Source organism: Pelophylax lessonae, assembly GCF_965119305.1.
Source record: "Pelophylax lessonae genome assembly, chromosome: 3".
In the NCBI taxonomy this organism is placed as follows: Eukaryota; Metazoa; Chordata; class Amphibia; order Anura; family Ranidae; genus Pelophylax; species Pelophylax lessonae.
Window position 1 is genome coordinate 416,613,847 of NC_138770.1, and position 20,693 is coordinate 416,634,539.

Here is a 20,693-nt window from a genome sequence, read left to right on the forward strand (position 1 = left end):
CCCATGCTGGCCAATAAAAATGTCCGTAAACCAGCACACAGGAGAAGATAACGGTGCCTGTGAGGGATGGTACAGTTGGAAGAAAGGTAAGTATAAACTGCCTTTAGTTACACTTTAGTGCCGGTTCACACATATGCGATGTCAGACATTGCATGTGATTCGCACCGCAGTGCTGTCCAAATCACATGCGATATCAAATTTAGCCATGCAATCGGAATTTGCATCGATTTCAGACCAAAGTCGCACAGGACCCTTTTTTGGTCCGCACCAGAATTGGATTGCATGGGTGTTCACACCTATGCAAGCAGATTCATGTCCGAACTGACAGTTCGCACTGCGATATGCAAACTGATCTGGGAGTGTCGTTAACTTTGCATTGACACCCCCCCCCAGCAGTTCGCTTATGGCAGTGTGAATTGCCTGCAAGTCGGGTACGATGCGGGAACCCGCAGTGGATTTGCAGGGTTTCCACATAGCGCCAATGTGAACCGGCACTTAAAGCTTTGAAAATGCATCTTATAGTCTTGTACAGTTAGATATGTTTTACATTTTAAATTGCATTTTAAATTGAGTTTTACAACAGAATTTGATATCTACAAAAAATAGGAATGTAATGAGCAGGCTAGTGCAGACCCAGATTGCTTTCCTAAACCCAGGAAGAGATAGAGAGATCATAGCAGATAGGTAGAGATAGATACACCACAACATAAGGGTTAAGGATATTTCCTCCTCTTTACATATTCTAATATTCTTTTAAATTCCTTTCTTTACTTCATGAAGATAACTACAACAATAATTTTAGGGCACAACTACAGCCAGAAATAACAAAATAAAAAAAAGCCCATTACAAAATAACATAACCAGCTTTTAGTGAAATATTCACCCAAAAAAAAAAGAAAAATTAAAACTGTAGTACTATTTTTCTGCCACTAGATGGCCTCTGTCTGATGGCCGGCACATTTAATCCAACTTCCTTTGAGACCCACGCCAACCTGCGAGTGAATAGTGAAAGGTAACGCAGCACAGCGATGAGCTCTTCTCTCTGTCATTATGCTTTCTCTTCTCATCAGCATGTTAGCACATGTACTGATTGGCTCCTTGTGCTGCTTTCTCGCCTTCTTTAGCCCTGCTCTACAAGGACTGCTAAAAGCTAATACCAGTAAGAATTAAAGTGTAACTGAACCCAGGATCCTACATTCACTATAGCTGGTCTCCCACAGTACACAGACCATGGAAATGCAAGTATCTTAGTAAATATAAACTGATGTAATATCTTTTCTCATCAGCAGTATATAGCAATCCTTTGTCTTCTATGGGTGTCTGGTTAGAACTTGTAGGAGGAGTTTTCATTCTTCTCTGACTTTCCTATAAAGGCTTAAGGACCCCTGATACTCTGTCTTCCCAGTGCTGATTGGCCCTGTGCTGATCACATGCACCCTCCCAAGGAAAAAAAAAAAAGGCTCTGTTCTATCAGCAGATCCTATATGTAAAACAATACACCCATATATATTTCCATTACCCTGCAGGGTTCCAGTAAAATATTAAAACATTGATATTATACAGACTGTATAGCCATACAGATTTCATTAACATTTTGTTTGAGATGATTTATGTGTTTTACAGATCCTACCTGCTTCCTCTGACCCTTTATCTGCAATGGAATAAAAATGTCATCATTCATAACAATATTATATACTTTACAGCAGTATTTATTACAACACCCAAAGCTTTTCTCTTTCATTATAAAGGGGAGAAGACCACAAGCGCCATTCTAAGTTTAGCAGTTAAACATTGTAATACAGGATAAAAAATTCTTATTCACAGATTAGTATAAAATAAGCGTGGGATAGTGTTTGATGGTCCTTGGCATCGGCATCAAGGGGTCCCTCTTGTTGCATTCACAGCTGTTTCTGGGAGTAGGGGTCCCCTGTGTGCTGGCAGGAGGGTTCCCTGGTCTGTAGATTGCCAGGGCTCATCCGTCCAAGTGCCGTGACGTCACTTCCTATATGCCGGCCTGTAGACTAGCGGCAACGCGTTGTGGAGCATACACTCCTTCTTCAGACTGTGCAGGGTCCATATTGGAAGACTATGCATAAAAGCATAAAAGCCCCCTTCCAATATGGCCCCTGCTAGGCCTGAAGAAGGAGCACATGCTCTGCAAGGCTTCGCCATTAGTCTACAGCCCGGCATATAGGAAGTGACGTCACGGCCCTTGGACGGAGAAGCCTCCTGTCAGAACATAGGGGACCCCTACTCCCAGGAACAGCTGTGACTGAAACAAGAGGGACCCCCTTGATGCTGATGCCAAGGACCATGGAATACTATCCCACGCTTATTTTATACTATTCTTGTAAGTAAGAATTTGTTATCCTGTATTAAAATGTTTAGCTGCTACACTTAGAATGGCGCTTGTGGTCCTCCTTCTTTTGTTTTGATGACCAAGCTGCTTCACCAACAGCAGCCATCACAGTGTGCAGATATCCCATTGGATCTCTTCCTGCCCCCCCCCCCACCCCCCTTTCCATTTAATTCATCACAGACTGCCTGAGACTTATTGTTCATCTGGCTTGTGCCAATACCTGTTTGTCTGTTTATCTTTCATTATGCATATAATATTTGAATGTATTAAGCACATGCAGTATGCTATACCGGTTACATAAACACCTTGATTGCACAGGGAACGCTCATAAAGTATCACAAAGACCTCATACATTTTAATACAGCATACGTCTAATGTACCCCTCCCCCCCCCCCCCCCCCACTCTGCACAGGTTAAATGCTTGTTACCTCTAGGTTTAGAGGAAGAGGCTGTATTACTTACCTTACCCCTTGCTCTTGCTGTATTACTTACCTTACCCTTTGCTCTTGCTGTATTACTTACCTTACCCCTTGCTCTTGCTGTATTACTTACCTTACCCTTTGCTCTTGCTGTATTACTTACCTTACCCCTTGCTCTTGCTGTATTACTTACCTTACCCCTTGCTCTTGCTGTATTAATTACCTTACCCCTTTCTCTTACTGTATTACTTACCTTACCCCTTGCTCTTGCTGTATTACTTACCTTACCCCTTGCTCTTGCTGTATTCCTTACCTTACCCCTTGCTCTTGCTGTATTAATTACCTTACCCCTTTCTCTTACTGTATTACTTACCTTACCCCTTGCTCTTGCTGTATTACTTACCTTACCCCTTGCTCTTGCTGTATTACTTACCTTACCCCTTTCTCTTACTGTATTACTTACCTTACCCCTTGCTCTTGCTGCATTACTTACCTTACCCCTTGCTCTTGCTGTATTACTTACCTTACCCCTTTCTCTTACTGTATTACTTACCTTACCCCTTGCTCTTGCTGTATTACTTACCTTACCCCTTGCGCTTGCTGTATTACTTACCTTACCCCTTGCTCTTGCTGTATTACTTACCTTACCCCTTTCTCTTACTGTATTACTTACCTTACCCCTTGCTCTTGCTGTATTACTTACCTTACCCCTTGCTCTTGCTGTATTACTTACCTTACCCCTTGCTCTTGCTGTATTACTTACCTTACCCCTTGCTTTTGCTGTATTACTTACCTTACCCCGTGCTCTTGCTGTATTACTTACCTTACCCCTTGCTCTTGCTGTATTACTTACCTTACCCCTTGCTTTTGCTGTATTACTTACCTTACCCTTTGCTCTTGCTGTATTACTTACCTTACCCCTTGCTCTTGCTGTATTACTTACCTTACCCCTTGCTCTTGCTGTATTACTTACCTTACCCTTTGCTCTTGCTGTATTCCTTACCTTACCCCTTGCTCTTGCTGTATTACTTACCTTACCCCTTGCTCTTGCTGTATTACTTACCTTACCCCTTTCTCTTACTGTATTACTTACCTTACCCCTTGCTCTTGCTGTATTACTTACCTTACCCCTTGCTCTTGCTGTATTCCTTACCTTACCCCTTGCTCTTGCTGTATTACTTACCTTACCCCTTGCTCTTGCTGTATTCCTTACCTTACCCCTTGCTCTTGCTGTATTACTTACCTTACCCCTTGCTCTTGCTGTATTAATTACCTTACCCCTTTCTCTTACTGTATTACTTACCTTACCCCTTGCTCTTGCTGTATTATTTACCTTACCCCTTGCTCTTGCTGTATTAATTACCTTACCCCTTTCTCTTACTGTATTACTTACCTTACCCCTTGCTCTTGCTGTATTACTTACCTTACCCCTTGCTCTTGCTGTATTACTTACCTTACCCCTTTCTCTTACTGTATTACTTACCTTACCCCTTGCTCTTGCTGCATTACTTACCTTACCCCTTGCTCTTGCTGTATTACTTACCTTACCCCTTTCTCTTACTGTATTACTTACCTTACCCCTTGCTCTTGCTGTATTACTTACCTTACCCCTTGCTCTTGCTGTATTACTTACCTTACCCCTTGCTCTTGCTGTATTACTTACCTTACCCCTTGCTCTTGCTGTATTACTTACCTTACCCCTTGCTCTTGCTGTATTATTTACCTTACCCCTTGCTCTTGCTGTATTACTTACCTTACCCCTTGCTCTTGCTGTATTACTTACCTTATCCCTTGCTTTTGCTGTATTACTTACCTTACCCCGTGCTCTTGCTGTATTACTTACCTTACCCCTTGCTCTTGCTGTATTACTTACCTTACCCCTTGCTTTTGCTGTATTACTTACCTTACCCCGTGCTCTTGCTGTATTACTTACCTTACCCCTTGCGCTTGCTGTATTACTTACCTTACCCCTTGCGCTTGCTGTATTACTTACCTTACCCCTTGCGCTTGCTGTATTACTTACCTTACTCCTTGGTCTTGCTGTATTACTTACCTTACTCCTTGGTCTTGCTGTATTACTTACCTTACTCCTTGGTCTTGCTGTATTACTTACCTTACCCCTTTCTCTTGCTGTATTACTTACCTTACTCCTTGGTCTTGCAAGCTCCAGTGCTCTCCTCTTCTCTTCGTTGCTTCAGGTTGCGGCATACATTGGAGGACAATTGTTTCTGCATTGTATGCACAGGAGGTAAACCTGTGGGAGAGTGCCTTTGAGGGGAGGCTGCTGGGTCCGACCACAAAGGAATAAAATAAGTATTACTCCTTATTAGACCTTATGGCTATTTAACCCTTGCAGTGTGTGTGAAAATGTAGGGGGGGGGGGTAGAGTTGGGCTTTAATGATATATTAATGATTACAAAGCTTGTGTCTTTTATATTTGCCTAGAGTTTAGCTTTAAATGCTATATCAGTATCCAAAGATATAATTATAGAACCTTTTACAATCTGTGTAGCAGTTAATATTATAGCTTTTAATGTAAGTGTGACTGTTACTAAACAGTATAATTGTTTAGTCTAGAATAGACTATACATATGTATACTATATTATATATATTACTATACTATACATATCTATGTTTTCTTTAGCTATTCTACATGTATAGAAATGGCACTAATGACAGGTATTAGTACAGATGCTAGCCTAATTTGCAATATGCTAAACAATATTATCAGTATTATATTATTATCAGTATTATTATTATAATATTATATTATTATTATTATTATTAATAAAATATTTTATTATTATCAATATTATAATATTAAACAATATTATATATATATAATAAAATATAATAATATACTTATTATCAGCAGCCAAATATACAGAATTTGTATATATTAATTAATTAGTCTGCACAGATGGTTAAATATACTGTATTTAAAAAACATGACTGTTTAACACACTCATTATAATTTATTATCATGTTGTTAGGTGATCATCCTAGAGGACGGTCAGTGTAAATGAGTGCATTATATACCTTTAATTTCTATAAGCACCATTGCATATGTATTTAGTAATCCCGTGATTAAGTTCATTCTAAACATTTCCGTTCTGCTTTTAATTAGAAATGTAAAGGTAACATGCATTCTGCATTCAAATACAACGTTTTCATAAAATGAGGCAAAATACTTTGTGCTGTCTTTTTTTTTATAGACGTGTACGTATGTAAAATGATAAAATGTAACTTTTCTCCCCTAAAATGACCTCTTTTGAAATGAGTTCAAGGGCTTCGAGCCAAGCATTTAATTTCCTGACCCTTTGTGTGAGCCTGGAGTATTATCCATACCACGCCTCTTGCCAGGCTATTGGTGTTTGAGGATGGGTAGGGTTGGACCCCTTTCTTCTAACCAAGGTCCAGCCCCCATCACCAGTTGCAAGTCTCCCAATAAGTAGGGCTGCCATGTAAAGTAAGACAGAGCATCTCCTAGACAAGGAAAAGAAAGCCATTTAAACCGTACACTGTGCTCTCTATTACATCCCCGCTGCTAAAATGGTAGATGCTTTCTGTGCCACCTGGAAGCTGGTTGACAGCCAGAACTTCGATGAGTATATGAAAGCCTTAGGTGTGTGTGCTTCCTTTAATCTGCAGATTTGAACAGCATCTGCTCTAGATAACGGAGACTACGTGCATTGAGCATCAAGCCAGCCTTTTGTAACTTGCCTCCTATTAACCTCCTGCAGACTGCACTCATGAAGTTAGTTGGCAGATAGTAGATACTTCTGTTGATATGCAGCAAGATCATTTAACTTTTACCTAAATGGCTAAATATTTGCTTCCTAAATTGCATCCATACAATTGTTTCCACGACTCTGACTGCTTACCTTTCTGTTCTCTGCAGGAGTTGGCTTTGCCACCAGACAGGTTGGCAATGTGACCAAACCCACTGTCATCATTAGCCAGGAAGGTGACAAAGTGGTGATCAGGACCCAGAGTACGTTTAAGAACACCGAGATCAGCTTCAAGCTGGGAGAAGAATTTGATGAAGCCACAGCTGACGACAGAAACTGTAAGGTGAGAGCTGCACAGAGCATGAGGATCTTATGCCGGATAAACTTGAGAAGGGGATGGGGGACACAAAGCAGCTTCCGTTATGCGTGTTGAAGCTTGGAAAGTAAAGTAGAAATGACTATTTTCTCGTTGTATTTTTAATAAATAGGCAGATGAAAGTATATGCATTTTAGGTACTTTACTTTGTTATTCCAAGCTAGTTTGCTTTGCATATTTGATTATGGATCTAGTCAAAGCCACATTGCTTTTGTTAGGGTATGAGCAAGAAACATATTCCTGAACTATATAGTATGTATTTTTTACTTTATAGACAGTTCTCAGGTTATATTCTTAGGGATCTAAATTAGCATTTAAATGTCATCAGTTACAAAGCATGTGGAAATTGGAATTCGATAAAACGTACAAACTGTTGGAATTTTACACAATTTTACAAAATGTCGGAATATACCACGTAGAAGTATATGTTCTTAGCTCCAATTTCACGTCCAGATTAGTTCTATCTATTGGCTTTATTTGATAAGCATATTTTATTATTATTATTTTTTTTTTTACTAAAGGTATTTGTTGACCATTTAACTTGCTAACTTATTTAAGCTGTCAGTTTAGTTATGCTGTGACATAACTTTATTTTGGCATGCCAATTATCTAAAAGATCGAAATCATAAAATAGTGGGTATGTATTATTTTCCAAACTTGAGAGTTGAATTATGTTGTATGAAAAACCATTTGCAGAATGTTGATCTGCCTGACAGGCAATGTATATATTTATTATTCATGGTAGTGTAATGGGTTATAATTTAGTCCATTATTAAGGTTGCTGAAGCCTAATTATTGTTAATGGGGTTGATTTACTAAAGGAATTGAGACAGGCAATGTAGAAAAGTGTATGTTCAATTGGTTTAGTAAGTAAGGTGAAGCTGTATTAACTTTATCAAGTCATATGCTAGGGAAATTATAAAAACACTTTATGAAGCTAAGCCCCCGTTCACATTAGGTCGCTCCGACTTCGGGGGCGACCGCGACTTTGACGCGACTTGCACGGACTTCACATAATGGAAGTCAATGCAAGTCGCCTCCAGGTCGCCCCGAAGTAGTACAGGACCCTTTTTCTAAGTCGGAGCGACTTGTGTCGCTCCTATTAGAACGGCTCCTGTACTACACAGTGGGAGCGACGGTGCACGACTTGTCAGGCTGACAAGTCGTGCCAGTGTGAATGGACTCTCAGTGAACATTTGTTTTTGAAAATAACATTAAAGTGTTTGTTACCCCAACATTTCACATTCCTTATATGTGCTTGTTGTACCATGTACTTGTATGGAAAAGTATCCTGTTCTCTTTATATTGTTTCCTTTATGTGAAATCCCTGGTGATCCTGACAGTCCCTCTGCTTTCCTATTAAAACTGACCACACTAAGCTGGAGCGCTCATTATGGTCAGTTCCCTAGCTGTGCTGGAAACTCAGGCTGCACTCCACCAATTACCAGACTTGTCCTGACACCCCCCTGCAAAGTTTTTCAATGGGAAAATGATTGTACTGCTGCTTCTCCTCCCCAGCTCTTATGCAGCTTAGGGAGCAGAGGGATTGTGATCACTTATAAAAAATGTGAAAAGGTATTTATAATATTTTTTTTTAATATCTATACACAATTTTTTTCCTTTAATTTCAATTTTAAACTGAATGGGTTATTTTACAAGGTGATTGTTTACAATGACTTAAACTTTTGGTGAAACTTCAAATGGGAAGTTGCCATTTTACCCCCCCCCCCCCCCCCCCCCACACACACACACACTTCTACCTCTTTAGGATTTTTTCTTTCTGGGAGCAGGTACCTATTTATGGCAGGTACCTGTTTCCACTTTCATTTGGCTCCCCTATGCGATCAGGGCAGAGGTTTGGCCCCCCTCCTCCACACCATGCATCCTACTGAAACACGCCACATGTTCCAGAAGGCTAAATGTCCTTCAAAAAGCACAACACGACTCGTGCATACACAGTGGGGAGCTATCTGTTAAGCCGCAGCCAGCTTCCCACACTTAACATGGCAGCTACTGGGTCCACTAAGAACCAGCCTGGACCGAATCCCTGGACTGGTAAGTGTCTGTATAATAAAATTCAGCTGCTACGGTATTTGCTCCTCTTTAAGTGAATAGCTGCTAAACCTCTAGTACAGTGATGGTGAACCTTGGCACCCCAGATGTTTTGGAACTACATTTCCCATAATGCTCAACTATACTGCAGAGTGCAGGAGCATCATGGGAAATGTAGTTTCAAAACATCTGGGGTGCCAAGGTTCTCCATCACTGCTCTAGTAAATCAGCACCATTTAGCCTACTGTACTTATCAAGGTAAATGTTGATTTCTATTAGGATCTAAACTTTAGACTGTTCCTACATTTTGGTAACTCTTATCTGTTCTTAACAGTCTATTGTAAAACTGGAAGGAGATAAATTAGTCCATGTACAGAAGTGGGATGATAAAGAAACAAAATTTGTAAGGGAAATAAAGGACGGAAAAATGACTATGGTGAGTATATTAAAGCACAGAAGATTATAATGTCTCTGAAATCTGATATTTTATTTAGTTATGTATTAATTACAGGTGCTTATATAGTATTGTCAATTTACACAGCGCTTTATGTATATTGCACATTCACATCAGTCCCTGCCCTCCAGGAGCTTACACTCTAAGGTCCCTAACTCACATTCACTCACATAGTACAGCCAATTTAGACAGGATCCAATTAACCTTCCAGCATGTCTTTGGAGTGTGGAAGGAAACCCATGCAGGCACATAGAGAACATGCAAACTCCAGGCAGGTAGTGCTGTGGTTGGAATTTGAACCAACAATCCTAGTGCTGCTAGACTAAAGCTTCGTACACACAATAAGATTATCGGACGATCTTTCGTTCGTTTTTTGTTGCATGCTAGTCTCATATGGAAAGTGAAGAGGTTACTTTCATGCGACAATTCTCGTACGACAGAATTCAACTTCAGAAGTGATGTCATGTGTTGAATTGTTTTGTATGTGTTCTTTTGTTTCTGAGCATACCTAGTCTTGCTCTTATGTTTTTTTTCGGACGAAAACTGTACTAATTAAAAGAAAATCGGACGTTGTGTTCACGTACCATAAAAATTTTATAGCCTGCACATCCAGTTTTTGTCGTCCGAAAATTCGTAATTGGCTGTCGAAAGCACTATACTAACAATCCGAAAATTGGCAGATCGTTCGTCAGAAGAAATTTTACTTCTGATTTTATATTGTGTGTACGGGCCTTAGGGCTGGATACCACAATACAACTTTTGTTGTTTGATTTCCTTTAGATTTACCTTCAACTATGTAGTGCAAGGGTCTGCCTGATTGCACACAAATTGAAAGTGTTTAGGTTTGACCTCATATTATATGGTTTTTGTAAATTGTGGGGAAAAAATCTAAAGAAAATTGTATAGTGTGTATCCAGTTTAAGCTCCTCTTTAATAAAAAGTTGCAGAGGAAAAACAAAAAAAATCATCCAAAGGCATATGCCAACCTTCAATGTGACATGTGGGCTTTCCTAATGTAAGTATGCAAATACAGACTTTCTGAAACACAGAAAAAAATATATTGTTATATCAACCAAGGGATTCTCAAGTTGCCTCTATTTATTTGTTAAGATTATTGTAATGTTGAGTAGAAAAGTGGGTTGCTCCCCACTCCTTTTCAAGACATATGGGATTCCATGAAAATCCTTAAAACATTGTCCACTTAGACCAAGAATCTGATTAAGCCAATAATTTAAATCTATCCTTTTATAAGCTTAGCCTTCAAGTCTTTATTGATTGGAAGCATATAGACATTTGAATTGAAGAGGGTCCGGTGATTCCCAGACTTTAGAGTGAATCTTCTTAGTTAAACCCAAATTACTTAATCACTAGCTCAGTAATTATGTCAAAGCCATCTGTGTTGAAATAAGACATACTCATATGGTCTATACGTTACCACCACCAGTTCTTATAGCACTATACTAAGCCGAATGGTTAAATTAAACAAAAATCTAATTATTTAGCAGCTATCCCTAGGCTGGATACACACCTTACAATTTTCTTTAGATGTTTTTCCTTTACATTTACCAAAACCATATAATATTTAAACCTAAACACTTTTCAGTTAGTATGCAATCAGACAGGCCCTTACACTACATAGTTGATGGTAAATCTAATGGGAATCAAACAACAAAAGTTGTATAGTGTGTATCCAGCTTTAGTTGTATGACACTTTGCCTTGTGTAGAACATTAGGTTATCTCAGAAGTGTATAGAATATTATAGCGTTTCATTCTAGAAGCTTTGAATAGTGCTGAATCACTAGTTGCTCGTCACCTAAGCATCCTTGGATTTTGCTGTATCTGCTGAGCCAGGCACTAAGGAAATCCATGCAGCAGCTCAGCATTTAGGCTAATTGGTTTTCAGCCGTTTGTTATTCTGTTTATTCGAAAGGCCCAGTTTTACTCAATGATTTTAGTTGTTTAGTAGCATAACATTAAACCCCTTCCTAACAGTTTTCCCCTTTGGGATAGATTGATTTTAATATATTTAGCAGAAGACAGCTGTGAACAAGGAATTCATCTGTTCTGCTACTATTATGCTTCTTCACATTAGCTGCGGCTCACAGCAGGGGTCCGGTGTGTCCCTGTTCTCCGTTTCCGGTGCGAATCAGGTCTGAATTTTTGCCTGAATTCAGACCTGAACCTGAGCCAAAGAACCCTTTTCCAGTGCAGGCCGCTACTGCCCCGGAGTTGTGTGAACCGACTCCATTGAGAGCCGATCACATTCTCCGGGCATGCGAATTGCGAGTAAACCCACATCCAATCAGCGTGAACCCAGCCTAAAGCACTCCTACAATATTTTTGAACATTCTCCTTTAGACCAACCAATAAGTATGTAGTGCAAGGGCCTGTCTGATTGGATACAAACTGGAAAGTTTAAGTAGGTCCCCATATTACATAGTTTTGGTAAATCTAAAGTTGAATATACATAGATTGTATGGTAAGCCCAAAATATTATTATTTCTTCCATGTACCTAAACTGTAAGGCTTCGTGCACACCTGAGCGAACTGAATTGCCGCGATTCTGCCCATGATTCCAAATCGTGGCATGTCTGTGTGATGCCATTACTTCCCAATGGCACCCCAATTGGGTCGCAATTATGCCGCCACTGTCATGTGATAAATCACGCTGCAATCGCAGGAAATCACAATACATGATGCTGTCGCTCAGAAGAAGCTCCTGCTCCTTTTTGAGAGACAAGCGTCATGCGTTGGGATTTGCTGCGATTGGCACGCAATTTTTTGCACGACAATTGCGGCAAAATTGCACTGCAATTGGGGTGCCATTAAGAAGTGATAACAGCGAAGAAGCATCCTGCGATTTGACGCAATTTCGAATCGCGGGCGATGCCGCCTGCGATTCGGCTCGCTCAGGTGTGAACGGAGCCTAATGAAAAGAAGATACTATATATATGAAAAAAGCCTTGCACTAAAAAGAAGCATGCTTTCCTCAAGGATATATTGTGGATAATATACAGAAACCTTTCTCAAGCAGGGTTCTTCAGAACCCTGCTGTTTCTCCAGAGGTTGCCAGGGGTTCTTTGAAGAAAAAGCTGTGGCCATTTGATCCTCTGCCTACAATGACCATTCATTTAAAGCGGTATTAAACAAAAAAAAAAAAAAATGGAATATATTGCAGCTTACTGATCATTAGATGTGGTGTCTGCATTTGTTTTCTTTTTTTACGCTTTATTCCCTCTGTTTTGGTGATTTGTGCCTACACTCTGGACAAAGTAGCACAATGGGGCACCTTTAGACAGAAACATTGTACTGGCAGATTTAGATACACTAACAAATTGAAGCCAAACTCCAGCTAATACTTTATAATCAGTTACAGTTTTTGTTTCCTTTTGGGATAAAGGTTTTACATAAATAATAAAAAGCAATCATTGTAAGCACCCCTGTAGTGTTAAACGATTTGTCTCACATCTCTGTTGTAACTGCTACATTCTGCTGGAGAGCTTGTTCGTTTGAAGGACAACAGACTTACTGGCTTGATCACCAGATGAAAATATAAGAAAGAAAGCCTAAAAAAGAAAACAAATGCAGCCATCACACTTAGGGATTGGTAAGCTGCAATATAATGTTTGCTTTTGGGTTTAATACCACTTTAAAGTGGTTGTAAAGTCACATTCTAAACTTCTGTGTCCCCCTGTGTGTGCTGACCATAGTAATCATGGCTGCTGATCTATGATACGGTGGTCAGTTTACATGCCTCTGTCACCCCGCTGTGTGTTCTGAGTCTTTCGCCTTCCCCCCTCCCTCCCTGCTTGTCATTTCCTAGTCAGTGTAAGAGCCAATGTCCTCGCTGCCCCTCCCCTCCTGCTGCTATTCCACTGCAATATCCAACACAATGACTTGTATCTCCTCTAGTTTATAAAAACATAAACTACAGTGTGTGTTTTTTTTAAATGATAATGCTTTTCTCACACTGCTGCTGTTCGGTCACATGATCCCCCTCCACTCTTCTTCCCGGATCTATGGAGAGCAGCGCTAGGGACTGGGATTCCCCCCTGACATCAGTCAGCCAGCAGAGGGAGATCATGTGACTGCACAGCAGCGATGTGAGAGAGGGTATTTAGCATTATCATTAAAAAAAAAAGGGGATACAAGTCATTATGTTAGCTCTTGCAGTGAAATAGCGGCAGGAGGGGAGGGGCGGCAAGGAGATCAGGTCGCATACTGACTATGAAATAACAGGCAGGCAGGGAGGGAGGGGGAGAGGGGGGGGGGATTCAGAACACACAGCGAGATGACGGGGACACGTAAACTGACCACGGTATCAGCACCATGATAACCGTGATCAGCACACACAGGGGGACACAGGAACATGCTGGATCAACTAGGTATTTTACAGCATAGAGAGGGACAAATTACACCACAGAAGAACAATGCTATGTATCATGAAACAGGAGCTTTTTTTTTTTAATGTTATAACCACTTTAAGGGGTCAGTACAATTTTTCCACTGCCTGTTTCCTTTCAGAAAATTATCATTTTAATTTTAATTATTTTATTTTTTGTTTAATTGTGTGATGATTACTGAAGACAATTATTTAATATAGGATATGGTGGTGGTGGGGTTAAGTACACCCTATTCTTTAAATTACAACTCTCTACAAACTGCTGATCATGCTAATATACCCAGTTATGGGACCCAGCGCCCAGGGCAAAGATACCAAACCTCGCCCCCCCCCCCCCCCCCTCCTCCGTTCATGATCTACAAGCTTAGGGGATCCTACGCTCAACAGTCACTTGCTTGTCAAAATCACTGCCACTGTCCCTACGCCTGCCAACCTTGTAACAGAAGGAAAGCGCCCCCATCCCTACAGTAAATCATTGCACCCAGGGCAGCCGTCCCTCTTCCCCACCCCTAGTTCCGGCCCTGAATATACCATGAGATGTAGGTATAAATGTATTTAGTGGGGGATTTCTTAGAACCTGAATACTATTTCAAAAGTTCCCCCATGGTAAAAAAAAAAAAAGGTTGAGAAACGCTGATATACAGTATGATGAATCACTGTCTTAAATATAACAATTTATAAACAGATCTTTTTTTTTTTTAATTCTTTCTGCAGACTCTTACTTTTGGCGATATTGTCTCTGTTCGTCAGTATGAGAAAGCATAGACTGGTATTCTGCTCATCATCCACAGAAGTGTTATTCCTCTTATATGAACTGAACATGCTGCATCTTAACAACCATTTTTTTATACCCAAAACCATTCCATCTATTTCTGATTTGTGTACACTACCAAATTGACAACTTTGTATTTTCACTGAAGATGAAACTGTAACAACTTTTTATTAAAAATAAAAAAGTATATTCTTATGCATTGTGCTAGCTGTTTTTATATCATTTTTGTTTATCTGTCATATTGCGCTTTTTGTTGCTGGTTGGATTGGACTGGGAAGGCAGAGTGGATATCTTAAAACTGAACTCTAGGCACAAAACCTTCACTTAAATATAATGCACAATACCTACAAATGATATAAATACACTTTGTGAGTACCAAATGCCTTTACAAATACAGATATGACCTTGTAAAAGTAGCGGTGACATCATCACAGTGCTGTACATATCAGTGTTGGCAACCTACTAGACTGAAATTGACTGACATGACACCCAAAATTTACTGGCACAGCCACGTTTTTACTGGCATTTCCAGAACTTACAAAATTACAGTTTTAAGTGCGAATTTCAGTATTTAGGCTACAAACAAGTTCAATATGCAATCAGCAATGTGATTTAAAGTGGATGTTTAGGCAAAACCTAACTAACGCTAAATCTGTTCTCTGCCACATTCTAAACCTAATCTTTCTAACCCTGTAAAGCAAAAATTGCTATACTTACCTATTTTACAGCTGACCTGGTCCGGTCCCATGCTGAGCTGTCAGCAGCGGCTTCACTGTGGAGGTGGGTGCAAGAGAGGCAGCCAACAACGGAAGCCCAATAGTAACTCTATGGGTGACGTCACTTCCCATTTATTTCACAGCCGTTGTCGGTCCTCTCTTGCACAGAGCTTCTGCCACTGGAAACCAGACCAGATCGGCTGCAGAATAGGTAAGCATAGCCATTTTTGCTTTACAGTTTTAGATAGATTAAAGTTTAGAATGTGGCAGAGAGCAGGTGTAGAGTTAGTTCGTTTTTGCTTGGACTTGCACTTTAAGGTAGATAAAAAGACACAAACATATTTCTTATTTTATTTTCGATATAGTAAGTAATTAGCTCCGGGACAGGACTCAGGAGGGCAAGAAATTAGAATGGGCAGGCACACGCACATGAAACTGACTCTCACAGTGACACTGACAGCAGTGTGCAGCAGCACAGATGATGATGACACCTCACTGATGCAACACCTCCCTTCCCGAGTCATAGTGACAGTCTCTCTCCATGCCAGGTAGTCCCTTCAGTCCTCTCCAGTTCAAACAGCACTGACAGTCCCGTTCCCGGCTTGCCTTGCTCCCATCACACAGACCCAAAACACGAGACTCCGGTCGCTCTGATAAGCTCCCTTGCACCATGACATCACATGACATGCTCAGGCACTGGCCCTGCCAGACCAGCCCGTACACGCTGTAGCAGGCACTCGGATAGTCTCTGCCGGCTCTGGCCCAGAGCTGCGCATGTGCATGTCCAGAGCTGAGCGTCACAGCCATATTTTTTACTGGCAACCTTTTCCTGTCACTGACATTTACTGGCAAGAGAAAAGTGTCTGTATTTTACTGGCTGCCAGTAAATATTCTGACGGTTGGCAACACTGGTACATAGTCTGTGCAAAGGGCAGAGCTATGGGAGGGGTCCAGTAGGCCCCATGCACTACAGGCTGCCTACAGAAAACTACAGGAGGGGTCTGGGACAGGATCAGTCACCCTGCACAAGGAAAAAGGGCATCAGTGACCGGTCTTTATTACAGAAATCTCCTGACAAGTTTCACACTGAATTTATGCACAAATCTGGAAGAAATACAGAAAGCACCCCAAGATTTGAATGAGAATACACACGTCTCTTGTATTTCGATGAAGTTCAGCTTTAAGGTTATAAAACCTTTCCCTCGTTCTACAGTATACAAGAGAGAGGGAAAGAAGCCTCCATGGGTAGGAGAGCTAGGGATTTTTAAGGTGCCAAATAACTCTAGTCATAAAATTGTCTAAAAGAATATAAATGTTATTCTTCAAAGATTTAAAATACATAAATAGACCACAATATTTAAAAAAAGAAAAATGCCTGTGTAGATTTTTTCAAAATGTAATCACATATTAATCACATATTAAAATAAGTCTCAGGGCGAGGTTGCACAGATGCGGTCCCTACCCAGTAATCTGCATCACATTAATGCAGATCCACTGAGCTGAATGTCACAGTGGTTGGCTAGGCCCCAGAGACCCACTGTGTCCCCTTGAAGAAGACAGCCTGTCCTGCAGAAAGCCCTGCACTCAGAGAGTGATCCCGCTGCTCGCAGTTAAATATATATCTGCTCCCCCAGAATCCACCTTGCTTCACCAGCCTTCTGGTGTAGTCCAGTCAGCACTCAGGGACACAGTATGTATTGACAGAGGGACTACCGGTTCCAAGCTTCTCAGCTATCCAATAGAATTAGCTCTCACTTTGCAAACAGGAAGTGATGTAGTTATCCTAATAATGGGCACTAAGAAGAGGCTTAATCCACAGTCCCGCTTATACACTAAGTGTCATGATTCTAGGACAATATCCCCCGGACAATATCCCCCCTGGACAACATCCCCCTGGACAATATCCTCCCTGGACAATATCCCCCTAGACTATATCCCCCCTCTAACCCTAACCGTCTAACCCTATGTCCAGGGGGATATTGTCCCGGGGGATGTTGTCCCGGGGGGATTATATCCAGGGGGATGTTTTCCGGGGGGATATTGTCCTGATACCAAGTGTCACTGAAGTTCATCATATCATAGCCATCACCTGGCTACATCTATGATCCTGTATTATTTTAGAGGAGAACTTCAAGTAGAGAACAATAGTCAGCAATGGGGTTTTGGTACTTTTCAATAATTTGTGATTAAAGGAAAAGCCATTGTTCGATTAGAGTGTTTGGTAAACTCCAGTGAATTTTGCATGTCAGCAAAACAAACTAAGTTGAGAAGACAGTTTGCTGTTGGTTTCAGAGCTACACATTGGAAAAGACTCAATTTTAGGACATGTTAATCCAGATCTACTTGTTGAGTCCTGGGCTTACACAATACATCAGTTAAGGTTGGAAAAGATGCAGGATCCACTTTTTCAACAGGAGCCCGGGACACTACTGGGTGTCCTGGACTTTCATGAATATGCAGCATTTTTTATGGTAACAGGGCCTTTTTAAAGTTTGAAGTCCCTAGTGACTTTAGTGACACTAAACTCTGGTTTTAAAAAAAAAATCCATATAAGTATGTATTTTTTAACTCCTAAAATACCTTCTATGGCTCCCGCTTCCTCCAAATCTCCAAATTTCTTTTTTTTTTGTGATCTGACTTTCTCTTAGAAGGAGGCTATGTTCATTCTCCATGGCCCCACTAGATGTAGGAGTGTGGCTAACCTCTCTCCTTCTCGCTCCTGAGATGGACTATAGTATTTGTAGTGTGGACAGAGTAGTGTGCATGCAATAAACATGCACTGTTCATTCCAAACAAATGGAAGTGAAGGGGAAAAGAATAGGTTCATGAGCTCACAGAGGTCATTACAAGGAGGCAGAAAAACACAAAAACAATTTAATGAAAAATATATTGCAGGACCATTAAGTAGTGGATGTGTATGGAGAATTAGTCCCCTTTCACACGGGGCGGACTGTGTAATGTGCATCTTCCTGCTCAGCAGGGGATCTCTTTGCTGATCCTTGCTTAGCAGGCTGATGACAGGTCTGTTTCCGCTCTGCTACACAGAGCAGACATGGACACAGCCCTGCTGTTCTCTATGGGGTGGATGGATAGAAACAAACCACCTGTGATCCACCGGATGGATAGGGAATGGATCCCCCATCCGTCTGTTTTTAGCCAACAAGATTGAATCGGATGCCAGTGGGGTCTGCTGACATCTGCCGCTCCATAGAGAACAATAGCTGGCCTGATCCGGTCCATCTGCAAAACTGACAGGCAGACCTGGTCAGACCACCTGTGTGAAACCAACCTTAGGATATTGTTTAGTATCACTTTAACTGCTGGATCTGTTCCTGTTTATGCTCCTAAAGAGGATTACGTACATGTTTAACATTTTGAAAGGACCACTACTTAATTTACACCTGCCATTTTCCTACAGGTAAATCATCCATTTTTATACCGATAGGCTGTGATTTGCTCTTGTATTTTCCTTCTTCATACATCCAAGGTACAGTGGGGATCGAAAGTTTGGGCACCCCAGGTAAAAATTTGTATTAATGTGCATAAAGAAGGAAAGATGGAAAAATCTCCAAAAGGCATCAAATTACAGATTAGACATTCTTAATAATAATATGTCAACAAAAGTTAGATTTTATTTCCATCATTTACACTTTCAAAATAACAAAAAACAAAAAAATGGCATCTGCAAAAGTTTGGACACCCTGCAGAGTTAATATCTTGTACTGCCCCCTTTGGCAAGTATCACAGCTTGTAAACGCTTTTTGTAGCCAGCCAAGAGTCTATCAATTCTTGTTTGAGGTATCTTTGCCCATTCTTCCTTACAAAAGTCTTCCAGTTCTTTGAGATTTCTGGGCTGTCTGTCACGCACTGTTCTTTTAAGGTCTATCCATAGATTTTCAATTATGTTGAGGTCAGGAGATTGTGAAGTCCATGGCAAAACCTTCAGTTTATGCCTCTTGATGTAATCCCCCGTATATTTCGAGGTGTGTTTAGGATCCTTATCCATTTGTAGAAGCCATTCTCTCTTTAACTTCAGCTTTTTCACAGATGGCATCAAGTTACCATCCAAAATTTTCAGAAATTTTATTGAATCCATTTTTCCTTCTACTCGTGAGATGTTCCCTGTGCCACTGGCTGCAATACAACCCCAAAGCCTGATTGATCCACCCCCATGCTTAACAGTTGGACAGAGGTTATTTTCATTAAATTCTGTGCCCCTTCTTCTCCAAACGTACCTTTGCTCATTCCGACCAAAAAGTTAAATTTTAACCTCATCGTTCCACAGAACTTGTTTCCAAAATGCATCAGGCTTGTCTATATGTTCATTTGCAAAGTTCAAACGCTGATTTTTGTGGTAAGGATGTGGAAGAGGTTTTCTTCTGATGACTCTTCCATGAAGACCATATTTGTACAAGTATCTCTTTATAGTGGAATAGTGTACCACAACTCCAGTGTCTGCTACATCTTTCTGGAGGGATCGTGCAGTCAAACGTGGGTTTTGAATGGTTTTTCTCACAATCCTGCGAGCTGTTATGTCTGATATTTTTCTTGGTCTTCCAGATCTTACTTTAACTTCCACTGTTCCTGATGACTGCCATTTCTTAATTACATTCCGAACAGAGGATATTGACATCTGAAAACCCTTTGCTATCTTCTTATAGCCTTCTCCAGCTTTGTGAGCGTCAACTATTTTCAGTTTCAGTTTTCTAGACAACTGCTTAGAAGATCCCATGGTGCTGATTGTTGGGGCAAGGTCAGATTAGTCTGGGCATTTAAAACCTTTGAGATTGACATCACCTGCTCTTCCCAGACGATGATTGAGAACAATCCATGAAACTGGCAGGTCTCAGCCTTGCAAAGGGGGCAGTGCGTGCTATAAATTCTGCAGGGTGCCCAAACGTTTGCAGACGTCATTTTTTTGTTTTCTGTAATTTTGAAAGTGTAAATGATGGAAATAAAATCTAACTTCTGTTGACATATTATAAGAATGTCTAATCTGTAATTTGATGCCTTTTGGAGATTTTTACATTTTCCTTGGCTTCTTTATGCATATTAATACAAATTTTTACCTGGGGTGACACAACTTTCGATCCCCACTGTAGCTGCCACAAGAGAAGTTCATTGAGCAAACTTATTTAACTATATTGTACTTATAGCAAGTGATAATAAAATAAAATGTTATTTATGACTATTAGGAGTGACCTAAACCTGAGAAACTGTAGCTGCCCTAAAGTTATAAGGAAGTATTTCTTTTTTTTTTTTTTTGATTGCTTTTTGCAGAACGCACATGCTCTTGCTGTTGTGTTTAGATTTTTCTCCTTTGGCCTTCATGTTTTAAATTTTTCTCCTTTGGCCTTCATCCTTATACTGTTTATCGGCCACCTGTACCCCCCTGGTTTAGAACTACAAC

At 40.5% G+C, this 20,693-nt stretch overlaps 1 protein-coding gene across 1 annotated transcript; it reads left to right on the plus strand.

Moving 5' to 3' along the window:
* The first annotated feature begins 6,225 nt into the window (after positions 1–6,225).
* On the plus strand, positions 6,226–14,766 carry FABP7 (fatty acid binding protein 7). Its single transcript, XM_082252459.1, has 4 exons — positions 6,226–6,404; positions 6,681–6,853; positions 9,273–9,374; positions 14,510–14,766. Exons 1-4 carry the CDS (start codon positions 6,332–6,334, stop codon positions 14,558–14,560), a joined length of 399 nt encoding a protein of 132 aa, XP_082108585.1. The 5' UTR covers positions 6,226–6,331; the 3' UTR covers positions 14,561–14,766.
* Positions 14,767–20,693: the final 5,927 nt, after the last annotated feature.